Source organism: Aspergillus terreus, genomic scaffold, assembly GCF_000149615.1.
Source record: "Aspergillus terreus NIH2624 scaffold_9 genomic scaffold, whole genome shotgun sequence".
In the NCBI taxonomy this organism is placed as follows: Eukaryota; Fungi; Ascomycota; class Eurotiomycetes; order Eurotiales; family Aspergillaceae; genus Aspergillus; species Aspergillus terreus.
Genome location: NT_165932.1, coordinates 293,634 through 320,463, shown reverse-complemented (window position 1 = coordinate 320,463; position 26,830 = coordinate 293,634). Strand labels below are relative to the sequence as shown.

At 53.9% G+C, this 26,830-nt stretch overlaps 10 protein-coding genes across 10 annotated transcripts; 5 read left to right on the top strand and 5 right to left on the bottom strand.

Moving 5' to 3' along the window:
- Positions 1-37: 37 nt before the first annotated feature.
- Positions 38-6,191, bottom strand: ATEG_06362 (Arf family guanine nucleotide exchange factor SEC7; the record flags this gene model as incomplete). Its single annotated transcript, XM_001215540.1, has 6 exons — positions 38-55; positions 90-399; positions 453-1,490; positions 1,541-1,904; positions 1,953-4,434; positions 4,485-6,191. 6 exons carry the CDS (start codon positions 6,189-6,191, stop codon positions 38-40), a joined length of 5,919 nt encoding a protein of 1,972 aa, XP_001215540.1.
- Positions 6,192-6,735: 544 nt separating this feature from the next.
- ATEG_06361 (putative pyruvate dehydrogenase complex, dihydrolipoamide acetyltransferase component) lies at positions 6,736-8,419 on the top strand (the record flags this gene model as incomplete). Its single annotated transcript, XM_001215539.1, has 4 exons — positions 6,736-6,842; positions 6,919-6,968; positions 7,057-7,280; positions 7,355-8,419. The coding sequence occupies 4 exons, from the start codon at positions 6,736-6,738 to the stop codon at positions 8,417-8,419; spliced, it is 1,446 nt and encodes a 481-aa protein (XP_001215539.1).
- Positions 8,420-9,209: 790 nt separating this feature from the next.
- On the top strand, positions 9,210-9,886 carry ATEG_06360 (uncharacterized protein; the record flags this gene model as incomplete). The annotated part of the gene is made up of 3 exons (XM_001215538.1): positions 9,210-9,260; positions 9,405-9,796; positions 9,853-9,886. 3 exons carry the CDS (start codon positions 9,210-9,212, stop codon positions 9,884-9,886), a joined length of 477 nt encoding a protein of 158 aa, XP_001215538.1.
- A 610-nt stretch (positions 9,887-10,496) lies between these two features.
- Positions 10,497-13,922, top strand: ATEG_06359 (ATP-binding protein; the record flags this gene model as incomplete). The annotated part of the gene is made up of 4 exons (XM_001215537.1): positions 10,497-10,564; positions 10,693-11,756; positions 11,812-13,715; positions 13,764-13,922. The coding sequence occupies 4 exons, from the start codon at positions 10,497-10,499 to the stop codon at positions 13,920-13,922; spliced, it is 3,195 nt and encodes a 1,064-aa protein (XP_001215537.1).
- Positions 13,923-14,468: 546 nt separating this feature from the next.
- Positions 14,469-15,835, bottom strand: ATEG_06358 (malate dehydrogenase; the record flags this gene model as incomplete). Its single annotated transcript, XM_001215536.1, has 5 exons — positions 14,469-15,062; positions 15,121-15,215; positions 15,313-15,462; positions 15,537-15,654; positions 15,770-15,835. 5 exons carry the CDS (start codon positions 15,833-15,835, stop codon positions 14,469-14,471), a joined length of 1,023 nt encoding a protein of 340 aa, XP_001215536.1.
- Positions 15,836-16,443: 608 nt separating this feature from the next.
- Positions 16,444-17,347, bottom strand: ATEG_06357 (golgi SNAP receptor complex member 2 family protein; the record flags this gene model as incomplete). The annotated part of the gene is made up of 4 exons (XM_001215535.1): positions 16,444-16,887; positions 16,946-17,127; positions 17,186-17,285; positions 17,345-17,347. 4 exons carry the CDS (start codon positions 17,345-17,347, stop codon positions 16,444-16,446), a joined length of 729 nt encoding a protein of 242 aa, XP_001215535.1.
- A 1,157-nt stretch (positions 17,348-18,504) lies between these two features.
- ATEG_06356 (uncharacterized protein) lies at positions 18,505-19,223 on the top strand (the record flags this gene model as incomplete). The annotated part of the gene is made up of 3 exons (XM_001215534.1): positions 18,505-18,591; positions 18,657-19,001; positions 19,050-19,223. 3 exons carry the CDS (start codon positions 18,505-18,507, stop codon positions 19,221-19,223), a joined length of 606 nt encoding a protein of 201 aa, XP_001215534.1.
- Positions 19,224-19,535: 312 nt separating this feature from the next.
- ATEG_06355 (uncharacterized protein) lies at positions 19,536-22,082 on the bottom strand (the record flags this gene model as incomplete). The annotated part of the gene is made up of 2 exons (XM_001215533.1): positions 19,536-20,728; positions 20,834-22,082. The coding sequence occupies 2 exons, from the start codon at positions 22,080-22,082 to the stop codon at positions 19,536-19,538; spliced, it is 2,442 nt and encodes an 813-aa protein (XP_001215533.1).
- A 333-nt stretch (positions 22,083-22,415) lies between these two features.
- ATEG_06354 (uncharacterized protein) lies at positions 22,416-22,724 on the top strand (the record flags this gene model as incomplete). Its single annotated transcript, XM_001215532.1, has 1 exon — positions 22,416-22,724. The coding sequence occupies one exon, from the start codon at positions 22,416-22,418 to the stop codon at positions 22,722-22,724; it is 309 nt and encodes a 102-aa protein (XP_001215532.1).
- A 248-nt stretch (positions 22,725-22,972) lies between these two features.
- On the bottom strand, positions 22,973-26,277 carry ATEG_06353 (putative vacuolar morphogenesis protein AvaB; the record flags this gene model as incomplete). Its single annotated transcript, XM_001215531.1, has 4 exons — positions 22,973-23,024; positions 23,077-23,559; positions 23,607-23,715; positions 23,766-26,277. 4 exons carry the CDS (start codon positions 26,275-26,277, stop codon positions 22,973-22,975), a joined length of 3,156 nt encoding a protein of 1,051 aa, XP_001215531.1.
- Between the last annotated feature and the right edge of the window lie 553 nt (positions 26,278-26,830).

Genomic DNA, 26,830 nt, shown 5'->3' with positions numbered 1-26,830 from the left:
CGTAAACTCTTCAAGGGCAAGGATATCCAAAACAAGTTCAGAACAAAAAGCAAAGCTAAAGTAGGCGCAGTATGTAGTCACCGACCCACACTTTGTTTGCGGGGATGAGAAACGGAGCCCCGTGGAGTGCTCGAAGCTTGCGCGGGCACTCCAAGTTTTGCCTCACCGATCCTCCGGAGCAGAGACTGAAGGGCAATACGGATCTCAGGGTTCAGATCACGACTTAACAAGTCAACAGCCAAGGGATAGAAGGTCTCGACATGCTTATCAAACCCTTCAGAGGGAAAGTTGGTATAACCTTCCAGGACATCCACGACAACGGGACGCCACGCTACAATGTTGCGATGTTGCGAGTCTTCGTCGAGACGAACAAAGCTGCGGATAATGTCGGCACAAAGACTAAGTCATTGGTTAGCGAGTTCTTTTCCAATATTGCCGAAAGGTATTCTTACGGAATGAGGGCAGCCTCTGTCTCGGAGCGGCTGTTTTTCCTTTCCTCTCGCTCATCATGATACATGCGGAAGAGGATGTGGACATAAGTCGCCGCACTTCCGCTCTCCTGCTTCAGAAGGTTCGGTGGCTGCTTCATGAATCCTTGACGCCAAAGCTGCATGCGAAGCTCCTTGTCCTCATTGAACTTCTTCGCGAACTGGTAGCTCTTCTTGAGAAGCGCCATCAATCGCAGCAGCTCGTTGCTGGGGATTTGTGCATAAACTTTATCATTCGAGAAGAGTTCGTGAACGGTCTCGATCATGAGTAGCTGAAGCACGCAATTCGTTATGATGCGGTTGAAATAACGGCGCCGAGCCACCGTGACAGCCGCTGGCTGCTGTTGCAAGTCCGCCTGCGGCCGGTAATCCTCGAGTTCTGGTGACGCAGCAGTAGGCATATCTCCTTCCTCGTGCTCCTGGGCCATACTCTGCAGGCCATTCGTCTTCGCAGAATCGGCGAAATTTTCGGCAGTTGATGAAACGTCAGGAGATTCTTCGGTGCCCTCCTCAGCAGACTCGCCGTTCGCTGTTTTCGGCGACACCTGTTTGGACATGGTGGCCGCAGCTGTGAAGAGTTCGTAGGCGGTTGTTTTGCTGAAAAGCTCAACAAACGCACCGACAACCTTGGCCCAGTGCTCTTGCTTGAACTTCATAACATTCTGCAAAATCAACTGTTGCAAGCAATTGCTACCAATGCGTGCGATAGTATCGTTTTCTTGGCAAATGCACAGTGTGAGAAGCTCCAAGATGCGTCCGAGCATGTACTCCAGCGCATCGAAGTAATGCGTAAAGAGGGTGATCATGTTTCTCAGCGCTTGGATCATTGTGGTTGAGAGCCACACGGAGAGTTCCTCATGATTAGGGACCTTGGACATTTCGGACTTGGACTGCAGCACAACGAAGATAGGATAAAGGAGCTGTCTCCAAAGAACATCCCAGAACTCTTGAGGGAAGTCGCCACCATAGCGAATTAATGTCTCGAAAAGATAGGTCAACGCCCTGATTTACCGATTAGTATGAGCTTTAAATCCCAAGTAAAGGGATCCTACCGTGATCGGACTTCAAGGTCATCACCGGTCATCAGCACATCTTGGAAGGCGATCAGAATTGGATACCAGAACTGTTCCTCCTTAGACTGTCGACTAAGTTGTTTAGCGAGATTCGTAGCCTCTTCGTACGCCTCTTCGGATGCTCCACGAGCGGAAAGGGGGCATTCAGGGGTGCGAAGCATTTTTGTGACGGTCGATTTCAATGTTTCGATCGCTTGCAGCGACTTCTTCTGGAACCTCATGTTCTTCGAGAACTCCGTGAGGCACACGACAAGATCGGGGAAAGCACCCTGCGTAATTACAACCCCGAACCGGGTGTTGTAGATCTGGGAGACATGTTCAAAAGCCATATTCACAATACCCTCTGTTGTACATTAGTATACTCTTAACAACTGGAAAATGTTGGACTGACCGTAAGGTTCGCGAGCAGCCACAGTAAATACACCGAACATAGTTTTCCATCCCGAGCGAATGTTGTCGCCACGAGCCTGGATCATCTGTATGAGGCATCGGAGAATCATGTCCTTCACTGTAACAGCATTACTGTTGGCCATGACATGCTCAAACGGCTTGAGGAAGTCTTTCTGGAACTTGAATCCTGGGAGCTCCTCAATCTCCATAAAACGCATTGAGAGCTGTCGCAGAGAGTCGAGGGCAAAAAAGACCACGGTGGTATTCGAGTGGCACCCGACATGGTTGAAATGTTGTCCAAGGACTTCCCAAATCTTCGACCACTCGATCCTGACTCGCGTCATGTTGTAATAACTGATCTCCACCAGCTTTTGCAGACTGTACGTGCGAGGGGAGTCGGTCTGTCCTGAAGATTGAATTTCTTGCCAGCTGACTTCACTCAGCGCCCGGACAAAGTCGATGATAGCTTCGTGGGAGAGATTGGCTGTATTGGTGAAGATTCTATCCACACCTCTTATCATCTCCGCCGACCGGCTTTCCATGGCCACCTCCGTGCGGAAGGCAGTAGGACCATTCACGGAGCGGGGCCGAGGACGCCTTGTACTCTGGATAGACCTGCGAGACCCATCCGAAGATGCCTGGGAGACGATGCGAGCTCGGGAAACGTCAGGTAATGATCCTTCATCGACACCGTCGCTCAAAAGCTGGAGTCGATCAAGTTGGCTGACACAAGTAAGAATTTCTCGCCAAGAGCCCTTGAGGTAGTTTCCTTCCGAAAGCGCCACATCGAGCAGTACTTTCAGAGCCTCCACGTTCTTGGCCACCATCTCTCTGACATTTCCCAGATTTGTGAATTTGGCCAAGGCTGTCACGAAGGCGACACGGGGGGTCTCCAAGTCGAAAGAGCAGCTAATACGGATGGCAAGCTTCATACCCTCCATACAAAGCTTGATGACCTCCAAGTTTTGGGTGTCTTGCATCGGGGCAGACAGGCCGGAAAGGAAAGACATCCAAGTGACGTTGAACATAGAACCGACATGTCGGACTGACGTTGCCGGAATAAATCGCGACAAAGCCTCCTTCACAGCGGTCTTCCGCTGGGCTCGAATTAGACTGCGATATAGCTGCTCTGTCTTGTTGGCCATTTCTTCAGAGGCTTGAGCATACTTCTCGCCTTGGATGTCCCTGCCTACGGTTGCGAAAACCTGACCAGCCCTGGATGCCAAGCCGACAGGGGCAGCTGTAGGGATTCCAAGGTTGGCTGCTTGCTCTCTTTCCGTGTCGAGAACGATCTCATTCGACGCAATCTCATCAAAAATAGACCCAAGATATTCATCAGGCAAATCCTGGTTGTCATTGATGCCTCGGTTGTTTTTAATGAAATCCTCCTTGGTCATGCGACGTCTGACCTTCGAGCTATGTTGATCCGTGTTCAGCATAATGACGGAGTATGCGAGGACGTATGCAGTATCAGCGTTAGCAAACGCATTGGGGTTCTGAGTGACGTAGCGCTCCGCAAACTTGAGCATGAAACGATCAATTTTCTGAGCCTCGCCAGGCAATCTGAAATGCTGCAAGAACTGGCGGAGAGCATCTACGAAGCGTCGCTTGGCAAAGTCCATCATGTCGACAAAAGCGTGCATGATGGCGATGTTTTCAGCGTCCCCTTCGCCGAGATACTCTCCAATCATTGCTTTGTCCAAGCGTTCGTTTCTGAACAAAAATGCTGCGAGGTCTTCGGGCGACTCCGAGCGTACGAAACCTTCCTTAACAAAAAGCTTGATTCCCCGTTTAGGCTTGAAATTGAATTGCTGGATAGCATTTGTCAGGGCGATCTTTCTTTGCTTGACCTTCTCCATCTGGCTTGGGTCATCTTCGGCCACGGGGGTGGAGCGCCCAGTGCTGTCAGCGCCTTCAACGCGCGGCGAGGCCAAATACATGCCTGCGTTCGTGTCGAGAGACTCTCTGGAGTTATCCATCGACTTATGCGACGGTATGTTAGGAACCGGCATTTGATCGGCTATGCGTTGCGATGCCCAGTTATCCAAAGATTGCAGAATCTCCACCAAGCACTCAACCGCTTGATTCTTCAGGACATATTCTGAAGGTACCCCCTGCAAGATTGTTTGTTGGATATTGGAAACATTCGCGGTCGTGAGGGATGGAGGGAGAGTGCCGCGCTGATGCCAATCTCTGCCCGTGCGTGAGATCTTCGTATGATGTTCTTGGTATTGTTGTTGCTGCACTGCATTCACAGAGACCGGGATGCTCGCATATCTGGAAAGTTGTTCGATGACGTTTTGGAAGATATTCTCCAAAGCCGTCCGATCGCAGTCATAGTTGAGATACATCTCCACGAGAGCGCGAGGATCGTCTGCTAGTCTTTCTAGCACTTCCATGAAATACTGCTTCTGGAATGCGGGAGCATTCCGCTTCTCCAAAATCGCTAGATAAATCTCCTTCAGGAACACTTCGAGCTCTTTCTGCATGGTGTTAAATCAAATTCAACTGGATGAAGAAGAGGGGGACTGACCTTCATCATGACTCTCATATGTTTGAGCATGAGCCAGAAAATCTCGCAGCAGACTTCAAACACACGGGGCACTGAGCTGGAACCATTCCGGCTGAGACTGAGACATAAGTGTGGGCGAACAGCTTGTAGGAAGGTCATGGATTCCGAGCTGTTGGAGCTTTGCTTGATCGTCAGGAGCGGAGACGTGAAAGTGGAGACATGGTTGTTGATGAGATTATGGATGAGATGCAACGACAAGAGTTTGGACCTCATATTTTGGGACTTCAGATCCTGCTGCTGCTCATGACTGAGAATCTTGTGGCTCAGCTTGCACAAAGCTCGGAAAACCAGAAAAGCATCCTTGACATAGACTTCATCGTCGTCGTCTTCCGCAGGATCGGTGTCCTCTCCGGAGATACCAGACGAGGGTCGTGCCGGAGTCTGGTCTAACTTGGCGCGAGTAACGGTGGTAGGGGCATTGTCATGGACAGAAGCGACGTCCTTGCTGGACTCGAAGCTCTGTAACGTGAGCTTCTCGATAGGCTCTTTCGTAACCGGTTGGTCTGACACTGCAGCAGAGGCAGCATCGGACGCGGGATCCTCCTCATTTGCCTGGGGGTTGTCACCCTGCTCGAGAGTCACATTGTCGGAAGAACCACCCTGCCCCTTTTCACCTTCGCGGAGACGCAGCTCCTTAAGATCCAGCCGTACTCGAACTCTGTCAAAGACCGTGCTGACCATCTGCGTCAGAGATCCCTGGGCAATTTGCTGGTTCTGACTCGATTTGGAGTATATGAAGATGTTATAAATTTGGCGAACGGCCTTCAGGAGACCCGCTCCATGGACCACGATCTTGTCGTTTAGCACCGCCGCGAGAAGAGATTTGATAATTTGCTGCTGAATTTCAATCGGCGTGGCTTCGTTTTCAAAACAGTCACAAATTGCATCGATGGCACGCTCGATCAAGGGGATCTGTTCCGGTGTGCCCTGGGCCTCCGGAGCCTGAGTCGACGGGAAGGCGAAGTAGGAGTAGGTAATTAGCTTTCCAATACAGTCCAGCGCAGTGACCTGAAGTGGAATGCTGAAGCTCTTTGTTGCGAGATGAAGAGGACGGAAGATGATCTCGGGATCAATGGGTTCCCGATCCGATTGTTTGACATTTGTGAGGGCATTCTTGACGGCATCATCCAGTTCCTTACTCTTCTTCGCCTCCCTAGATTGTCCGATTGTATCAAGAGCGGTCACAATGAAAACTGTCGAGCTCACAGTGACGGACCGATGCGTAGCAAATGTAGCTGTCGTGGATCTCGAATCCGAGCGCAGTCGAACATCTGGGACAGGCTCTTCTTGTGGGGGTATGGAGCTCGCATCGGTCCTGTCGCCTGCCGTGTCCTTCTCAGCTGCAGGGTCCTGTGCTTCTGGGGAGTTGTCGGCATCACCCTCCGTTTCATGCGCCTGGGATTCGGGCTCATTTCCTGACCCTGCGGGCTCGACGGCAACAGTCGGAGGACTCGGAGGTAGACCGGCAGCGTCCAATTCCTTCTGTGCTTCGGTATCGTCTGTCACTTCACTGACTTCAATTCGTTGACGTTCCGATTCATCTGGCAAGGCCGGTTTGTCCTCGGGAGCAATTTCGGGGGACTCGGGGTGCGTGGATACGTCGACACTGTTCTCCTTGTTTTCTGTTTGGGATGGCTCATGAACCGAGCCATTCTCTACTTCCGCCATCTATGCGAGACTCCCGTGCGGAGTACCGATTAAGGAAGCAACAGACGAGGAGTCCACATGGACAAAAGAAGGAGAAAGAAGTGAATGAATGAGAGGAGGGGTGAATGCAGGAGAGAGGGAGGGAGTATAGGTATCAGCCTAGTGTCAGTTCCGCAGTATGGATGGAGATTAGTCTGGCCGCCTTTGGAATGGCTGCGTGTCTTCTCCCGCGGACGGGCAGAATGCCAGAAAGGTACACACGGCTGACTCAGCCCGGTTGGCATCCCTACGGCGGGCGACACGGACCACTCCCGTCGCACGCAGCTGACGTAAGCGCGCAAATTAGGGCGACGGCGGCAGCCGGCGAGAACTGTTCCGATGGCTCACCGGGAAGCTCAACAGAAAACTTCCTAGAGCTGGTTCTCCTCAACTGTTTGATATACCGGGCCTTTCCACCTCCCAGTCCCATCTCCACGCCCTCTAACCCACCCCGATCCTTCTTCTTTTCTCCTCGATTGTGCCTCGGGCCTTTCCTTTCTATTAGAATTCACAGCATTTGGGCACCATGGTTGCCTCTGCTGTCCGCATGCGCGCTCCCAGCGCTATGTTCCTCAAAGGCGCCTCCTCTCTGAGGAGGCCGCAGGCCGTTCACAGATTCAAGGAGACCATCCAGTATGATGCACCCGATCCATGTTGCGAGCCAATCTCCGAGAATTCGATATGCTGATACGTTTTGTTCTCGTCCCAGACCTCAATTGCCTGCCTTCTCCGCCCTTTCCCGCTTCTACGCCTCCAAGTGTATGACATTTTCCCGACCTCTCCTATCCGTTTCGTCTTACACGAACACGCTGTCGCAAACCCGATTCTAACAATGCCATCTTTACAGCCTTCCCTCCTCACACCATCATCAGCATGCCTGCTCTCTCCCCCACGATGTCCGCCGGAAACATCGGAGCCTGGCAAAAGAAGGCCGGTGATACCCTTGCGCCTGGTGATGTTCTCGTGGAAATCGAGACCGATAAGGCCCAGATGGACTTTGAGTTCCAGGAGGAAGGTGTTCTGGCTAAGGTCCTGAAGGAGACCGGTGAGAAGGATGTTGCGGTCGGCTCGGTAGGTGGCCTCACGCGAAAATTTTCACCGTTGGGTTCTCTGTCCGATGCATGTTACTGACCGATCATTTCCAGCCCATCGCTGTCCTTGTGGAGGAGGGCACTGATGTCGCCCCCTTCGAGTCGTTCTCTCTGGAGGATGCTGGCGGTGATAAGCCCGCCGCTGCCCAGGAGAGCAAGGAGGAGCCCAAGGGTGAGGCTGCTCCCGCGCCCACTCCCGCCCCCGAGCCGGCCGCTGAGGAGCCCGAGTACAATGGAGAGAAGCTCCAGCCCAGTCTGGACCGTGAGCCTTCCATCAGCCCCGCTGCTAAGGCTCTCGCTCTGGAGAAGGGTGTTCCGATCAAGGCTCTGAAGGGTACCGGACGGGGTGGTCAGATCACCAAGGAGGATGTCGAGAAGTACAAGCCCACCGCTGTCGCCGCGGAGGCTCCTTACGAGGACATTCCTCTCACTTCCATGCGCAAGACTATCGCCACCCGCCTGCAGCAGTCTATGCGCGAGAACCCCCACTACTTCGTCTCGACCACTCTGTCCGTCTCCAAGCTTCTGAAGCTTCGCCAGGCCCTTAACGCCTCTTCCAACGGCCAGTACAAGCTCTCCGTCAACGACTTCCTCGTCAAGGCCTGCGCCATCGCCCTCCGTAAGGTGCCCGCTGTCAACTCCAGCTGGCGCGAGGAGAACGGCCAGGTTGTTATCCGCCAGCACAACACCGCCGACATCAGCGTTGCTGTGGCCACCCCTAACGGTCTGATCACTCCCGTGGTCAAGAACGTTGGCGGCCTTGGTCTGTCCAACATCTCGAACCAGATCAAGGACCTTGGCAAGCGTGCGCGTGACAACAAGCTCAAGCCCGAGGAGTACCAGGGCGGTACCTTCACCATCAGCAACATGGGCATGAACGCCGCCGTGGAGCGCTTCACCGCTGTTATCAACCCCCCTCAGGCCGGTATCCTGGCGGTTGGTACCACCCGCAAGGTTGCTGTCCCCGTCGAGACCGAGGAGGGCACTGCCGTTGAGTGGGACGACCAGATCGTTGTGACCGGCAGCTTCGACCACAAGGTCGTTGATGGCGCTGTTGGTGCTGAGTGGATCAAGGAGCTGAAGAAGGTCGTCGAGAACCCCCTGGAGATGCTCCTGTAAATGTAGATTTGCGCTGGCTGATGCATTAATCCGACCCATCCGGTGTATTCGCTATCTACGATTGGAGTTTCTTTGGTCTTTGTGTGATAATATGTATTAAAATCCACGCTAGTTTCTGCGATCTTTGTTGGTACAGCTTTCTATAAATCTACTGCATTTTAGACTATTCTTAAGACTGTTATATGTATATCTCTTGCATGAATCCACAGCTAGACACCGCAGGACGGACACCGTTGCGAACTGCGGACTACAGCTAGCGGATAGGCGGGTATCGTCGAAATATGGCAGATATAAGTAGGAGGTGTGTTTGCAGAATAGGCCAACAAGAGGGGGTTTCATCGCGCATCTAGGCTGGTTGCAAGCCACGTTCACTGTTGACGACGATCTCAATTGCGATGTGAAATATACAAGCACGTCAACAGGGCCATCGCTGGAAACGAACACAATGACGAGGGAAGTGGAATGATGCTCGTGCGGGTCTTGGCCAAGCAAGTCGCATGTGCCATGGCCTCCACCCTACCGGGCGACGTGATGTCATTCTTTCGAGGTCTTCCCCCAGGTTCACTCGCTATAAATACCAGCCCCATGACCATCTCTTAAAACCTTCTTCTCCTGCACCCCCGTACACAATACTATATCTACCCATTCATATCCCATCTCCGTGGTTCCTTTCCCGTAGGTGGTGCACTCATCCAATACCAGACTGGCTCTCGTCTCTTTAGTGCCGATCACTGTTTCTTGATCGCAAACTGATCTCGTCGCAGCAAGGCTCCGATCTCGATCCTACAAGATGTCTTACGCTGAAGCTGCTGCTAAGGGACCAAAGCAGTCCCCTGAAGAGGTATTAATTTTCTTTTCTACCTGCACTTTTCTGGACACCCGGAACATGCTAACCCTTGCCTAGGCGTAAGTCACGACTAAAACTTCAACGATTTACCTCACGATCATCATCTAACCATCTAATCCATACAGTCGAGCTCCTCAGGTTGAAAGAGTCTATCGCGATGAATCCGAGAGCACCGCTTCCCTAGTGGACGTGGACACCCCTCACGTCCAGTCCGTCGATTCCGGTTTCCTGAACCAAGAAGTCAAGACTACCACACAAGCCGAGCGCCTAGAGCGAGAAGCACAGGCCGAGGAAGAGAGTAAGGCACAGGAGAAGCGTAAGGCGAAGGCGAAGCGCAGGTCGTCCGCCGTGAGCCGCAACAAGGACAACCCGGTCTTCATTGGCAATGCCGTCCTCTTGGGCTTGGTCGGTGCGGGACTGGGCTTTGGCGCGTACAAGAAGCACGCCCAGGGTAGTCTGTCATGGGAGACGGTTGGGCTGTGGACTGGCGCAGTGGGCGCGTTCGGTGCTGTTGATTACTTTGTGAGCAAGTGAGTTTTTGATGCATCGCGCGTGAGGGAAATAAGCTAATGTGGGCAATGAACAGGTGGTTCCTCCAGAACAAATACCCTCCTAAGTGAACAGACCTTCAGCGATCGATCTCTTCTTGGATTTTCGATTGTTTCTTGTTTACTTTTCCTAGATTTCATGTCGGCGCTACGTGACTGTATTGTATCTTCTGGGGTTAATATTTGATATATTTACCTAATTCTGTATCAGAACCTATCCCGTCATATGAATACCTGCGGGCATTATGCAGTAAAGATGTAGTAGCTTGAAGGAAAGAAATAAGGCTCTCAGGGTGGTCATTTCCAGATCAGGAAACATGAGGCTATACGGCGGCCAGAAGCTGCTAGGCTCCACCCTAAACAAGGTTTACCTACCTGTCAAACAATACAGACCGGACAAACAACTTGGATGCTAGATCGGACATCCAGGTCAGGGTCTTGGTCGGATTTCAATCTGCTTGGCTGAGGGGGCCTTGTGTTTCGCCCAAGCAAACAGCGGCTGACGTGGATCCGGGTGACTGGTTCTTGTCGCCTTCTGTTGCCTCGTTTTACTTACGCTCGAGAGAAGAAGTAGGGCGAATATGTCTTGAGGGAGGATTTCGTCTGGGATCGGCAGCGTGCAGTGAGTCACCCCGAGAGCTCACGGGGGGTTATAAGGAAATCTGATCGCTGCGTATGCATCATGGATGCTCCTGCATGGACGCGACAGGGTTGTGAATCCTCCAATAAAGTGATGCTGGCGATGATCCGGTGAGACCGAGATCGACATGGGAAGGTCTAGACAGAAGGTGGATGAAGTCCGGTGTGAGGGATGATATAGAGGAGGATGGATCTGGCCTGCCCAGCGTGAATGGGTAGCTGAAGGAGAAGATTGTCAGAGTGAAGCAAAAGTATCTCGAGAGGCATATCGAGGCAAGTTGTCAGGCGAAGACAACCAACTCATCTCACCGCCAGAAGTCGGCGCTTCGTCGTCAGCCAATAGGTTTTCCTGTTCGGGAAGTAAGGCGAACAACCAGGCAGTCACTCGCCTGCCTGCGTCGTCCCTGCTCTTCCTGGTATTTCTTCTCTTCTCCTCTTCTCCTCCCCATCTCCGCTTCTCTTCCTCTATTCTCTGCCATGACCAATTCCCCCTTCCTCCCATCCTCCTCCCCCTCCTCCCAGAGGAACGATATTCCAACTATGGCGGATTCTACCCCAACTACAACCTCTACGCTCACCCCCGCGGCCACAGCCACGAATACGAGCTCGTCCTCAACTGACTCTAAGCTGGAGGCTGAGCCGTCCGTTGAAAATAACCACAATCCCGCCAAACCAGATTCCACACCTCCGGTTCCCGTCTCGGAGAACAAGAAGTCCCAATGTAAGAAACACCCGGGCAAAGAATCAGATCCCAGTGCTCGGAAAAAGAAGAAGAACTGCAAGGCCTCATCGATCGCCACACCCAGTAGTGATAGCTCTTCCAGCTCCAGCACCTCGGACTCCTCTGACCAGGACGAGTCCGACGACGAGGCCTCGAGTTCTGCCTCGGAGGTGGAGCGAAAGCATCACAGGAAGCGGTCCAAGGCCAAGAAGAAGGCTTCCAAACATAGTCGCAAGAAGAAGTCCAGTTCGCGATATCAGTCCGACTCCGAGCTGGAATCGGACCCCGATGCCGACGAGGATGAATCCTCCATGGATGAGAAGACCCTCAAAAAGTTGATTCAAATGCTCAAGCTTCGCAAGGCAAAGAAGAACCGCTCCAAGGAGGATTCTACCGAAGACCCCTATGGAGATGATGACGAGAGCGAAGACTCGGACGACGTGGACCTGCGCCTCGCGAAACTAAAATTGAGTCGTCAGGGTAAACACCGCCGGAAACGCCACTCCGATAGTAACAACGATGCGCAAAAGAGAAAACGAAAGAGGGCTGCGTCTAAGATGGCGTTTAAGCGCGTTGACCAATGTTTGTCTACTCTTCTCCCCATCTCAAGCGCTGATCCGACTAACTTCGGAAACAGTATGGGATAATACCATTCATAACTACAAACTCACTGAGACTGTCGATGACCCTACAGCCAATGAATGGGACCAATACCTCTTCACCGTGCGTCGCAAGTTTGACTGGGATAACAAGTATCTGGAGACGGTCGTCGACCTAAAGAGCAAGCATTTGCGCGATGCGCTTGCGAAGGTTATGGATGGCGTGAAAGGCGTCAGCTTAGTGCAGGAGACCGCCGTGGTCGACCCAAACATGCTATTCCTGTACCTGGAAGAGACCCGCCAATACATGAAGGATCTCAAACAGCAGGCGAAGACCGAGAAGAAGAAAAAGGCCCGGAAGATCGCCAACCTGAAGGCCGCCCATCTAAAGGTTCTCATCAAGTATCTGGACATCGACTATGCGGAGACAAAGAAGACCCTCTACCCGCTGCTTAACTCAAATATGATCACTTTTGATCTTCTCTGGGCACTGTTCAAACCCAACACTATCGCGTACTCCACCACCTACGGAAATCAAGATGAGCCGCGCGCTTTCAAGATTGAATACGCAACCAAGGAGTCTTCTTTCATGAAAGGTCAATGGTACAGCATCGAAGGACGCTACTTGGAGTATGACGGGAAAACTTTCGGGATGGGCAACATGGCCGCTGAAGTAGAAAGCTTCAAAGGCGCCCGCAAGATCACTAGTCTGAGTTGCTACCCGCTGAAGTATCACCGAGAGGCAGAAGAGGTCAAGAAGAAACTTGTCGAAAGGGGTAAGAAGTTTGTTTCTTTGCGCGGAATGAACTACCGCTTCCACAAGGGCATGGCATTCTACAAGAAGAAGCGCTCCGTCATTAAGGTCAACATCAATGGACGAGTCATGATTGATCCAGCTATCCATCGTCGGATCAACCCAAACTACCCTATCAGCACCGTGCGTCCAAAAGACCCTGACTTTCTAGACGCTTCAGATGATGACGACAGTGATGGTGGTTGCTGCTGTGCCGCGTCAGATTCTGACTCCGACGGGTACAGTCATCACCGTCGCGACTCAGATGTCCCTCTGGTCCGGTACAAGCTTGTCCGGGACAAGGAAGGGAAGCCTCACGTCGTGGAAGTTGAGCTGGATGAGAATGGAAATGAGATTCAGAAGGAAGATATGGAGGAGGTCGAAGATCCCTCGCAACGAGACTTCACTGAAGAGGAGTTGCTCATCGCTAGCCCAGTGGTGCTGGGTTTCGCATTCAGCGAGAAGCTATGGCTCGAATTCAGCATTTCCGGGATCAGCGAGATCGAGTGGAACGAGGATGCGTTTGATTCGCTTGTCCTCCCGGACAACCAGAAATCCATAGTCAAGGCCCTGGTCGAATCACACACATTCTGTGCCGCACAAAACATCGACGATGTCATCCAAGGTAAGGGCAAGGGCCTCGTTGCGGTGCTTCACGGTCCTCCAGGAACAGGAAAGACCCTCACCGCTGAGGGCATTGCCGAGTTACTCAAGCGTCCCTTGTACATGGTCAGCGCGGGCGAGCTTGGAACCGATTCAAGGACGCTAGAAGCAGAGCTTAACAAAATCCTGGATATCGCCCACTCCTGGGGTGCCGTACTGCTGTTGGATGAAGCCGATATTTTCCTCGAGAAGCGGACTATCCAAGACATTCACCGGAATGCTCTGGTCAGCATCTTCCTGCGTCTCCTCGAATACTTCCAGGGCATCCTCTTCCTCACTACCAACCGGGGTCGAGACCTTTTGACGATGCCTTCCAGTCCAGAATTCACGTCGCTCTTCGGGTACGGTGACCTCACCACCAAGGCGAAGCGGAGCGTCTGGAAGATGTTCCTGGAGCGTGTGCAGGCAATGGAGGGCGTGCAAACGGCCACGTTCACCGAGAAGGACTTTGACGTTCTAGCGCGGCATAACCTGAACGGTCGTCAGGTAAGTCGAGTACATAGTGGAAATAGACTCATGACTAACATGCCACAGATCAAAAACTCGGTCCGCACTGCGCAAGCCCTCGCCGTCAACGAAAAGTCGCCTCTCTCGATGGAACATATCAAACGAGTTCTCGACGTAGCTGAGACGTTCGACCATGACCTTCGCGGAGGTACTGGATATCTGGATGCAATGAGAAGCTACACATGACCTCTTCGTCTTGTTATTCTTTGAACCGCGAGTTTTGCTATACTTTTGTTTCCGTCGAATTTGCATTTGTTGCCGCCGTTTTTGGTATTTTCAAATGTGGTGCATGACCTGGGCTTTGTTTCCGCGACTTACGATACGTTTGGGGTTTATTGGCTGATGAATGACGAGGAATTACGACATCTGACGAAATAGGGACTGGATGCTTGCCAAAGACATAGTGGTCGGTGAACGGAAAGTAGACCAAGAACGGGATAGTAGTTGATGAATTACACATTTGCACACGGTGAATACGGAACCAGCATAAGGGGAATCAATGTATTAATGTTTTGGGTCAAGGAAAATACATGACATCTATCGAGACCCTCCTTCGGGGGGTTCATGCTCCAAACACTGCGGCGGCATTCCTCCGGATATAAAAGTCGATGCGGAGTGGAAGCATACAAGAAGCGGGTAACGTAGGCCAAATGACAGACGCACAAGATACACAATAGACTGTTATACAAGGAGGAAGGGCGGCCCGCAGCGGCCGGAATTTATTGGTTACATTTAAGGGTTGGCCTTGACGAAGTCAATACCCTTCTGGATGTTCTTCTTGAGGTCACCCAGGCAGGCCTCGAGGAGCTTCTGCTCGTACTCGTTGATCTCACCGACGGGGAGGATCTTCTCGGCACCGTTGGGGCCAAGCTCGACGCGGGAGGCGAAGAAGTCGACGCCCTGGTCCTTGTAGAGAGGGCTGTCGACGAAGGTGGGCTCGATGACGCCCTTCTCACCCTGAGCGGCCTTGAGGAGGGACTCAGCGAAGCGAGCACCAGCCATGGCCATGGAAAGGGTGGCGGAACCGGCACCGTCCTTGGCCTTGACGACCTCGTCACCACCGAACTGGATGCGGTTGACAAGCTCGTCGCGGGTCTTGCCGGCAATGCTGGGGTGGTTGGACTGGGAGAGGAGGGGGACGATGGTCACACCGGAGTGACCGCCAACGACGGGGACGGCCTCCTGGGCGGGGTCGGTCTTCTGGACCTGGGAGATGAAGCGGGAGGCACGGACAACGTCAAGGGTGGTGACACCGAAGAGACGCTTGGGGTTGTAGACACCCTTGGACTTGAAGACCTCCGAGACGATGGGGACGGTAGAGTTGACCTGACGGGTGGATTAGAGCGGACCCGGGAGTAAATGGATGATTACTGGTTGAACGTACAGGGTTGGAGATGACGAGGATGTTAGCCTCGGGGGAAGCCTCAGCGGCGGCCTTGGCGAGGTCACGGACGATGGAGGCGTTGGTGTTGAAGAGGTCTAGTGAGAAGATCGATCAGCGCACGGAACTTCGATGATGCTAGCTGGCAAGGGAAGCTAGCGCCGTATGGGGAGAAAATCGGGTGGTGCTGCATACCGTCACGGGTCATGCCGGGCTTGCGAGGAACACCGGCAGGGATGAGGACGATCTCGGAGCCCTTGAGGGCATCGCGAAGGCCGGAGGCGGTCGGGTCGAAGCCAGTGACAGTGCTGTTGGTGTTGATGTGGCTGAGATCAGCAGCGACACCTGGGGGAGCGAACAGTCAGTAAGGGGAGGATTCGATTGCAGCGCGACGACGGTCGCTCGGTGTGACCACATACCGGGACCACCGCGGATATCGTAGAGAGCGAGCTCGGAGACACGGGGGTTGAGCTTCAGGAGGAGAGAGAGAGGCTGGCCAATGCCACCACCAGCACCGAGGACGGCGACCTTAGAGGCCTGAGACGAACGAGAGGACAACGGTCAGCGAGGCGCACGGGGAGGAGGATGGATGGATGGAGGCTATTTTTTGCTGGAATCCAGAAAGCTCCGATGGGCCGAGAAAGTTACACACCTGGCTGGCAGAGGCGGAGAAGGCGCGCTTCTGGAGGAGGTTGAAGGACTGACGAGCGGCGAACATGGTGAAAGATGTGGAAGGGATCTGATCCGAGATGGATAAGATAAAGCAATTGGGGAGGGAGATGGAGATGGGGAGAAAAAGAGAAGAGAAGAAGAGGAGGAAGAGGGAAGAAGCGGGAGAAAAGGCGGCCGGTGAGGGAAGGAAGGAACCCGCTCGTTTCGGTCTGCGGCTAAATCGCTCCGTTTCCGATCCCCACGACGACGAGTAAGTACGTAGTTACCTTAATCTTCCAGTCCACGCAGTGCTTTGACAGTTGGCGGTTCTGCTTTGCGAGGAGACAAATTCTACAGACATTGGTATGTGCTGGACGTTATTATTTTCTATACTAGACAGCCCAATTTCTGGCGATGCATACCTCGGTCATGGAGTACATCACGGTACTTTTCCCCAGGGCAGACCCACCCCGGGCCCTAGGGTACTTCCAAGTACTCCCGAAGTAGGACTCACATGCAACAGCATACAGACGAACCTGAATGAATGAGTTCCATGTCCAAGAAACAATGATATCGTAATGCAATCCGAACGCCTCCGCTTGAAAACACCCAACCCATATCTACCAGAATCACGAAGGAAAAAGCGAACCCGGCAGGACCCAGCCATACAGAAGACTACCTCAGAAAGTGCAGCACTGCCCAGCAGAAGAGAAAGAAGATCACCACCCCGGCCCAAAAGATCACCTTATCCTGCTTCGCGCGTCGCTCCACCTTGCGGATGGTCTCGCCGCTGACCCCCAGCGTGTTGGCCACGCTGTACAGTCGGCGCTGTGTGCCCTTTAGGATCTCGCGCTGTTGTCCGAGATCCCCCAGGACGGCCCGTCCCCGTTCAATGAACTCATCCAGCTGCGTATTCGTAGAGGACAGGAACGTCTGCTCGCGCAATGCATGCGTCTCCCGATTGTAGTCGGCCGGAGAGGCGCCGAAACTCAGACCCGGCCGGGAAGACGACGGACCAAACGCGGCAGCCGCCTGGGAGGGTTGTGCGTAGGGGTTCTCTGGGGTCGCGGTGTGATGCGGACGGCGACCAAGCAGCTCGTTGCGGTTCGTGACCGATTGCTATTATCCCGTCAGCGATTCCGGGTGTCTGATCCAGCGTGCTGTGCAGGGCACTCACCGCTTCCTCTCTCTCCTTGCGGAGCTGGTCGAAATGCTGTCGATAGTCGGAGAGCTCTGATCGGAAATTCTTCACGCGCTCAAAGGCCTTTTCTTGCTTCTCGGGGATCAGTTCCTTCTTCGATAACGCGGAGTAGTCGTCGATGGTTCGGGAGAGGGAGGCGAGGGAGGCGGCGATTTGCCCTGCGCAGTTGTCAGTCTTTATTCTATAGGCTAGGGAGTTTGTATGCGTTTGGCCTACCTTGCAAAGCTGCGGAGGACGTCGCAGGGGACTGGGAGAAGGTGTCGAGGTCCCGGCGAATTGCCGAGGACTGCTTCAGGGCGGAGTTGAAAAGGGAATTCTGGAAGGTCGGCCGTCAGGTTGTGTTATGACAAGATTAGATGTGCGACAAAAACATACCATTTTGGAGGAAGCTCGCGGCTCGAGCGCAACGAGATGCGTGGATGCAGACGCGGTACGGAATGTAAGCTATTTAGGATGTAGAGGAAGAATAGAAAATATTTCTGGATCCCACACCACGCCAGGCACCTCAGTTGGGAGCACAGTTGCAACGTGTTGTCGTGGGGTTGAATGACGCCAGTCGAGGCCACATGTTGTTCTTGCCATTCTGACGTTGCTGACCGCCTCCGCCTTTCACTACCTACGTAAGTACTACTTCCTCTGGCTGCGCAGTACTTTGCTTGTTCATATTGTCTCTTATCTTAGTTCACTAGTTGGAGCCTTATATACTAAAAGTAAGGCCAGATATTCAAGGAGCTCGGAGGAGACCTCAATGCGAAGGCTGTGGGCCAAAGCCAAGCTAGAACCATGACCAGGAGACAGCCAGTCGCGACAGAGGTAACTGCAAAATAAGGTCTCTCATATAGGATCAATCCCGCATCTGGATACATGCAGTCCTACAGATGCTTTAGAAGCTATCGAGCCTACCTTAAGCGAGTCACACAACATGTGTGCGAGGACCATGACTGATACCAGAAGATGCATTTGGTCTACGCGGATGAGATGGTGCATGCAGTTCAACTTAAAAGACAATAACATCATGATCATACCTAGGTATATCTGAAAAGCATCAGGGAGAACTAATAACATATCAGGGGGCAGACATTAGGCCTCTGCGATCTCAAAATCTGATACCAAGGGAGACAGCTCCGGAGTATAGTCCAATGGAGGACTTCACATCCAGGCTATACTAGGAATTCATCTCACTCAAATGACAAGCTCCCACATGGCCTGAAGTGACAGGAGCAAGGCAAAGTCTCAGAAGGGCGTGACTGACCAGCTGGAACGAAAGATTTCCAACAACAGGGTCAGCAGCAAGCATTGGCCGAGAGTAACAGAAGCTCTCAATTCACTCGGTCACATCCAACCACTGACCGAGTGTTTCTTCCACCCTCTGCTTCTTTTAAACAAACCTCCCATCCCCTCCTCTCTTTTCCTCACTTCCTCGCTTCCACTCTCCCTCTTACCCCTCACATCTTCCATCAGAGAAGACATCCTACGTCTCCCACCATTTCATGCCTGGCTTCATTGCGATCAACAGCGCAGAAGCCATAGCAGCCATGTCCACTCCCAACAGCGAAGACACCATGGACCTCATCGTCCCTGAGACCACCGATGCGACTGTCGTCAAAGACGAGGCCGCTCAGGTAAGCCCCAACCTACACATCCCAATCCCCCACCCTATCCCTCGAGCAGAGCTAACTGCATCAAGGAGCCCGTCTCTCCTGCTGAGACTCCTGTCGAAACTCCCAAGAAGCGCGGCCGCAAGAAGGCTACTGCCACCACCGCCACCGACGAGAACACCGAGCCTGAATCCTCCCCCAAGAAGACCAAGGCTTCTCCCTCCAAGAAGAGCCTCGGTCCTATCCCCACCAGCTTCGAAGCTGCCGGCGTGACTGATCGAATGATACTGCGCATGAGGGACCAGGAGAATCGCAACTGGGGTGAAATCACCAAGGCCTATGTCGAGTACACCGGCACCCAGGTTGGCGGCTCGACCCTCCGTATGCGGTACACAACTATGAAGGCCAACTTCACTTCTGTCTCTGACGAAGATGTAAGTAGATGGCTTCTGACGTGGGGTTCCATGGCTAATGGTGTATAGGGTGCCCGTCTTCTCAAGTTCAAAAAGGACATTGAAGAGAGGTTCGAGCAGGAAAAGTGGCACCGTCTTGCTGAGGCCATTGAGGCTGACGGCGGCGACAAGTATCCCACTGCTACCCTCCAGAAGAAGTACAAGGAGCTCTCGAAGAATGGCGCTGCCTCTACTGAGGAGTGAGGGTCGATTTGTATTGGCTGCCTCGTGAATTGGTTCGTTACTCGTGGATAAGACGCGCTCATAGCGCTGGTATCAGGAAAATATCTTCCAGCAAATGTACCTAGAAATGCCATAGCACAGCTATTGAATCCATTTGATTCGAGCAACTCCATTTTCCTGACAGTCTGCTTATCACTAAGATAATCATTTCTCATTCATTCCCGAAAACCCACCTAAACATCAGACCCGCTATCCGGATATCGAAAGAACCTCCATATACACGCCAAGGTATCTATTGTACCAGACAAACAGAAAAAACAGACCAACCATCGCCTACAGAACGCTCATTTCCTGACGCCCATCACGTATACTCCAATTTGACTCCCCGTTCGGAAGATGTTTCACAGACTCATCACTGTCCGCTCGCGAGATCATCGCCGGCCGGATCTTCGCCCCCACAAACCCTCGTCGGTCACGACCCGTCCGTCCCCGGCCCAGCCAATTGTGCTTCAGCGCTTTGCTCAGTCCTTCAATCTTCTCCTGCGCCCGATCGCCGGTCTGCACGCTGGCCAGGACGCTGACACACTGGAGCATCCGCCCGACCGTTTCCGTGATGACGTGCGACGTATCCGCGGCCGACGCGGCCCGATGAAGGATGGTCGGTCGCTGCGACGGCGAGGAGAACGACTGGAAGATGAGCTGGTCCGGGTTGGAGGATGTGTTGGACGCGGCGCGGCTGCGATTGCAGCTCAGCGAGTCGGACGAATAGCTGTCCGCCGTGGTCAGCAGCGTGGAGGACTGCGAGCCGTAACTGCCAAAGCCACCGTCCAGCGAGGCTGCAGTCATCGGGCGTCCGTTGTTACTACTGCTTTTGGTCGTCACGCTCAGCGCCGCGTTGCCAAGATTGATGCTGTCCAGACTCAATCGAGAGAAGGTCGCCTTCAGCCCGTCGTAGCGGTGCAGGATGACCTTGTCGCGGAAGGCGATGAGAACCAGATTGCGCACCTCCAGTTCACAGCCGGGGTACTCCCCTTCCAACGCCGACGCCCAGAACTCGTTGGCCTCCCGCAGGTTCATCACCGACCCGCATCCGCGGAACTCCAGGTCCAGGGGCAGAAAGACGGCCTGGATAAACGGCAAGATCGTGCCAAAGACCAGCATCCAGATCTGTACCAGATGGGGCACAAGTTTCTCGTCGGGTACTCCATTCAGGGTATGATTCAAGGACATGAACCCGGTCTCCAGCAGCTCCCGCAGGTCGTCGACAATGGCCGTCGGCGTGCGTTTTTGCACGCAGCGCTGGATGTGGATCAACACCAACTTGTTGAGGTCTTCGATGGCAATGCGAACATCCTCGCCGTCAAAAATCACCAGCAATTTCGCCTTCAGAAAATCCCATGCGTCTTCTGGGGTCATGTTATTGAGGCCGAACCCTTGGAGGGTCTCTCGTAGAGCTGCCTCGGCGAGAACCCCGGTCGACCCTAGGGACGAGGGCCCTGGAAAGACAGCCGGAGTCCCTGCCGTACCTGTAGAATCAATTTGCTCTGACTCAGCCAATGCCTTCTCTTCTTTTTTCTTCTCCCGTAGGGCGCGCCCGCCGTGGAGCAGGTCCAGTCCACTGACTGACTTACCGAAGGTCGTCGCAACTGCATTGGGGGAAGCGGGGGTGAAGGAATAGAGCGATTGAGGAGCATTGGGATCCGACGGCTTCGAGTTACTCGATGCCGACGAGAGGGGAAGATTAAAGTGGTCGGCGTGATCTTTCAGCTTCAACTTCTGCCGCGAAAGAAAGTGGTGCTTGTGGGCCTTGTCCTTCTCTTTTTCCTTTTCCTTCTCGCTGGGTGCCGGCTTATCCGCCGGGACAACTGTAGTCGCCGACGCATTGGACAGGTTATACATGGACGAGTTGTTGGATGGAAAGGTCTCGGCCAAACTAGTGGTCGATGCACTGACGATGCGTGACAACCCGCTGGCGCCCGCGAACCCCATCTTACTGGGGGACGGCAACCCTCGGTCCTTCCCGAAGGGATCCTTATCCCGACTGATGCCGATGTGCTTGGGCTTGGAAAATAGTTTCATCTTGGACTTTTCACTCTTGGGCTTATGTTCACGGTCAGCGGGTGGTTCCGTCCCCGTAGGCTGCAACGTAGGCTGGCGGGGAAAGACGAGGTTGGCGGCGGTGGTCGCTACATGAGCATGCCCTCCGTTCTGATATGTTTGACCTGATGAGGCGCCCCCGGAGCCTGGCGGGGGTGGTACCGGTGGGTTGGCGGAGGGCGGAGGGGGAGGAGGCGAGATGCTGCCGCCCCTGCGTGACTTGGAACCATCGTCGGGGTTATGAATGACGGTGTGCGACCGCTTCGGGGCAGGTTGCGCGGTTGACTGCTGCTGCATAGCCGCCTGGGCAGCGATCCTCGAGGCAGACAGTGTCGTATCGGTCATGGAAGCGGTCGGCAACGACGGTTCAAAGAACCCTTGCGAGTGGTGTCGAGGGCGGTGCTTAGGCAGATCCGCCGGGTGCGCTCGACCCGACGGTCGTCTGCTGGACGGATCATTATGCGGCATGAAGGAGGCAACGGGTCGTATGGAAGAAGAAGAGGTGGCCGCAGAGGAGGAGGGATGGATGGCGTTGCTGACCGGGGCGGCGGTGCTGTTGATACTGGTCGACCGGGGGGGCCGAGGTGAGGCTGTGCCGTGGTCCGACGAAACTTTGGTGATCTGAAGCGGTGGTGGGATGGCCGAGATGGTGGTCACCGAGGCGATAGACGAGGCATCACTTCCAGAGGAGCCGGGACGGTCCAATTCGTCGTCGAAAGAGTGGCGAGGAGGAGGACCTGGAGAGGGAGAGGGATGGTCGGGCGAGACGGGGGAGCGCAACATGACGATGACGGCAGGACTGGCGAGTGGAGAACGGGGAGGAATTGATTTAAGACAGATCCGGCGTTCATGTCGTGGACTGGAGGCCCATGTCGACGGTGATGTGTCGGAGGAGAGAATTGAGGGTCCTTGGAGACGAAGAAGTCGCCGTGGTCGGTGTAAACAGGTAGGCAAACTAATACTGAAGGGATCAACTCGTCCCCATCGTCGATCCTTTTCCCACGCCGCCTTCCGATCGCCCCGCCGCATTTTAACCCACACTCTCTTTTCTCCCTTCGACCTCACCGATTGCGATCATCCTCTCCAGTCTACCGCTTCTATATCTCGACAAAAACCATGTCTACTTCTCTGCGCGCCGTCTACACCTCCCCTCAAGATCCCCCTTCCCGCTCCTTCGAGCTCCAGATCGTCTCGCCGCCTCCCGTTTCGTCCGAGGCTTCTCCAGAAAACGCCAAAGCTAAGGTCGCCTATCTGTCAGAACTGCGGAAACTCGCCTCGACCATGCAGAACGACATCAATGTCTTCCTGACGGCCCGGATGGAGGAGGATAAGAAGGCCGCAGAAGCCCAGGGTCGCAAGATCTCCGAAAAGGAAGACCAAGAGGAGGCGAACTATGGAGAAGAGGTCGTCGAGGAAGACGCATAATCTCGCCCCCGTCGCTCCTTTCTACAATGGCCCATGATATAAATGAAGTCATATATACTATTGGATCCTGGCACAATACCGCTATCCTGGGGTATCAAAGCGCAGATGCACGCACCATCTCACCGTCACCGCCATAAAACACACCGACCAGAACCACTGAGCGAAGATATCGAGAACGACAAGCCGCGAAGCAAACCAACACAAAACCGAACATGAAAAACGCAAAAATTCTATTTGCAAGATCAAAGTCATATACCCGCGGGAACGCGACTGGCACAGCCAAGATGGACCACCGTATTGCTGTATCAGTCAGTAACGGCGATCAATGCAACAGCCGAGACGGATCACTTACTCTGGAAACACATTGATCACACTGCCTCCGATCCGTTTATGACAAATGCCACAGACCCTCTCCTCGGTGATGGTGACATGGCGCGATCGCGATGATCGGCTATCGATGCCCTCGCCCACCAAGAGCTGCGCTCGTGTTTTGATATTTTCCGCATTCTGCAGGTTCGCCACGATCCGCGTCTCGTTGAGGATCGAATTGGCCGCCCGCATACGGCCTTTGAAGTAAAACTCGAGCTCTTTCACCGGAAGCGATTCGGGGATCAAGTCCAGGGCCGAGTTGGGAGGCAGACGGGAACCGTGCTTTGCCAGTACCTCGATCGCCGGCCCATACTGTGGTTTATACCCATGCGGTGGCGTCAAATAGAGAGATAGCAGTGTCAAATAGATGGTTGGCTTATCCTCGTAATTCAAAGTCGCTGTACAGTGCGATGCCATCGCCTCGATGGTGGCCGCATCCTCAGTCTTGTGAACGTAGTTACAGTACCTGCGTACGGTCAGCCCCATTGCAGCAGTAGACGGAGTGGTACACACTCTTCGGCCTTTGCATAATCCTCCAGCTTGAAAACGTAGATCTCCAGCGCCTGCCGATGCTGTCCCATCTTACTAAAGACGATGGCTCTGGCCTCGAAAAATTCCGAGTCTACAAAGTCAGAATTTAACCCATCGATTCTCATTCCAGAGTCGACTTACCATCCCGATCGAGCTGGTCAAGCAGCTTTGCCGGCGAATACTGTGAGCTCGACTTGAGCATCTCAAGGAATTTTTCTCGCCATTCAACTCGTTCTTCGTCACTGGAGAATTCCCATTCCTTGGTCTTGTCTTTCTTCAGATGTTCCAAGTAGAGGGTGAGCAGCTTCTGGTGGAGATCCGGAGTCATATCATTCAACTCCCCGATAACATGCTCCAGATAGCGAACGGCCAGGTTTGCGTCGATCTTCTGCAGGAAGCCCAAAACGGGTTGTCTCGGCAGGGTCTCCGCGTTTTCAGTGTCCGCTAGGAAGATCTCCATGCCCAGTTCTGGATCCTCGCGGACGGGCCATTCCGCAAACTCAAGAATCAGATCGATATTATCCGGCGGCAGGCTCTGCAGGTAGCCAACCGTCCGTTTCGGGCCACGGAGCTGTGAGCCGTTCTCTTCCTCTGACTCGGCCTGGCCAAATCTCCTGAGAAGCTCCAAGGCCTGGCGATGCAGTTTCTTCCCGTATAGAAAATCAATCAGGTCGTTGTGGCGGCCGGCCTTCTCCAACCATTCCATCACCACATCTGGGTCGCAGAAATTGGCGATCCGGAATAGAGAGCCAGCAAGGAACGGCTTTGCATACATATACGCTCGGAACAGGGTCGTATCGACGAGTCTTGCCTTCTCCCGTAATCTCTCGCCAAAGTCATAGTCGCCACCCTCTTTCGTGACATCTAGCAGTTTCATGACCGAGTCCGTGAACTCGTCGTTCGGCGCGTTATTCACCGGGTCAATCACCTTGAGAGACCCGTCAGGGTTCAAGAAGCGCTGGAATCTCCGCCGAACATCCGCGAGATACCGCTGCAGTTCGTGGGTGGCCTGAATAAGGTCTTTGCCATGGAGCGGTTTGTCACAATGGCCGTCTTCAGTGCGCTTCCCGCGAACGCTACCCGCATCACTCATATCGTCGGTCTTTGTTCGCAGAAAAGACCTGACAGAAGGGGCGTACTTCGATGCAGCATGCTCCTCCGAGTTTGCACCATCCAACTGAGTGTGGCTGTCTTGCGCTTTTGACTGATTATCGCTGCTGCTGTCTTCCGATTCTTCTTCCTCGTGGATAGATGAGAGGTCGCCGGCGATAGTCTTCGGGTATAGCTGAATAACCATCTCTGGCGGTGCCGAAACCTCCGTGAATAAGTCCATGGAATCTTGATACTTGCGCTGGCTAAACAGCCCCTGTGCCTTTTCGAGCTTGATATCACGCAGCCGGCCTTGCTTGTCCCTAAGAAGGGCATCTTCCAGCATACCCGCCAAGCTGATCGCTTCATCGAGATATCCCTTTTCCACAAGGGAGTCGATCTGCGTGTCGTAGCTCAGAGCTTCCATCCGCCAGATCACACGGTCACTGGCCACCAGGAAGCCCTTCCCAGCGTGCGCCAGGCTTATTGTAGGCTGCGGAATATGCAAGATATTCGCCGACGGCAATGGTATCGACTGGAGTAGCGACAGAGTCTCTGGGTTCCTCACCTCCAACACACCCTTTGATGAGTCGTGCAGCGCGAGCAGGAAAGGGTAAGTGTATCCGATATCCGCCGGAGCATGACTCCAAGGGATCTGTCTTCGTCCAAGAGGGCGGCCGTCGAGGTCGATAAACTGCGTGTTAATATCCTTCGCCAACAGCACCTGTCCCTCGCTGAGCCGAGTCGCCAACGGTTTCGGTGCCGCTCCTCCAATCCCGATATAGCTCATGCTAGCGACCCCGACGCCGGTCAGTCGACCCGTCTCGGGGCCTCCAAGACCGCCAATGCTGCCCGGTCCGGACAGCTCCGTCACCGCGCTGTTCTCAATATCCACCATCACGAAGTTCGAGCCGAGTCCGACCACTAGTTTTGTCCCAGAAACCCACGTCAGGGCCTTGATGCCGCTGACCAGGCTCATTTCCGCCGTATCGTTCTCCAGCTCCATGTCGCGCCATGACCAGAGGAGAATCTTCCGCTTGACCGCAACGGCCAGGCGGGACACAATCGACGGGACGCCGGTCTCGGGGTCGCTGACGATGTTCGAGGTCACCGCAAAGGCCGTCGCGCCTTTCGTTCGCGTCAGCTGCTCCTGCAGCTCGTAGGTCTGTAGGTCGTGGATGGAGACGTAGCCGCCCGACAGCGAGACCAGCAGCTTCGCCTCTTTGATCAGGGCGAGCTGCTCGATCTTGTAGCGCGAGAACTTCTCCAGCTCGCGGAGGAGGTCGGTCTGCTTGGGCTTTGCGTTGGCCGTCGCGGGAGTCCCGTGGTCCCGGTCCCCGTTCCGGAGTGTTCCTCCATTCTCGCCTTCGGCCGCGTGGTGGTTATTGGAGTCGGGAGGAGCGTCATTTGGATCGTGGGAGACTTCATTGACACGATAGATGCGTAGACTGCCGTTGTTCAGACCGGCGAGGAGCCGATCCCCGTACGCGAGCACGGATTCGATCCTCGATTTGTCCCGGGGCTTGAGCTCGACGAGGGGCCGAGCTGTGAAGGCAGATAACATGGCTTAGCGGCGAGCTTCCGTGGTGGTCACGCCTCTTCAGCGTCAGCGGATCAGATAGAGGCATGTCCAGGGGAGAAGATCATAGGAGCTGAAGAGCGCAACTACCCATGGTGGTTGGAGCTGCGGCCGTGATCGCCAGAGGGAGTTCCCCGGCTGCCAAGCGATGGTGCTCTTCCTATTGCGTCGTCGCCCGTTGCCGCCCTCATGTGACGCCGCCGCTTCACTTCACCTACCAACAACATGTGGGATTGCCCAGCCTCAATTGATAGAGGAAGAACATGTATACAAATCAAGAAGTAAAATGGAAGGGGATATTTAAGGGGATCTCTCTATATTTGGCCATGTGGTATAAGTAGAAGCGGTAATCTAACTATCTGTTTGCTGAGAACCAGCTTGTCCGACCAAGGGGGAAGGATCCCTAACCACGTGGTATGCACAGCCCTTCTGGTGAAGGTATTGTGGTTCTACATTACTTTTACTACGTATATATCCTACCTTTTTGGAGAGTCGTGGGGTCCAGTACATCAACTAATATGATCTAAGTTGAATTCTA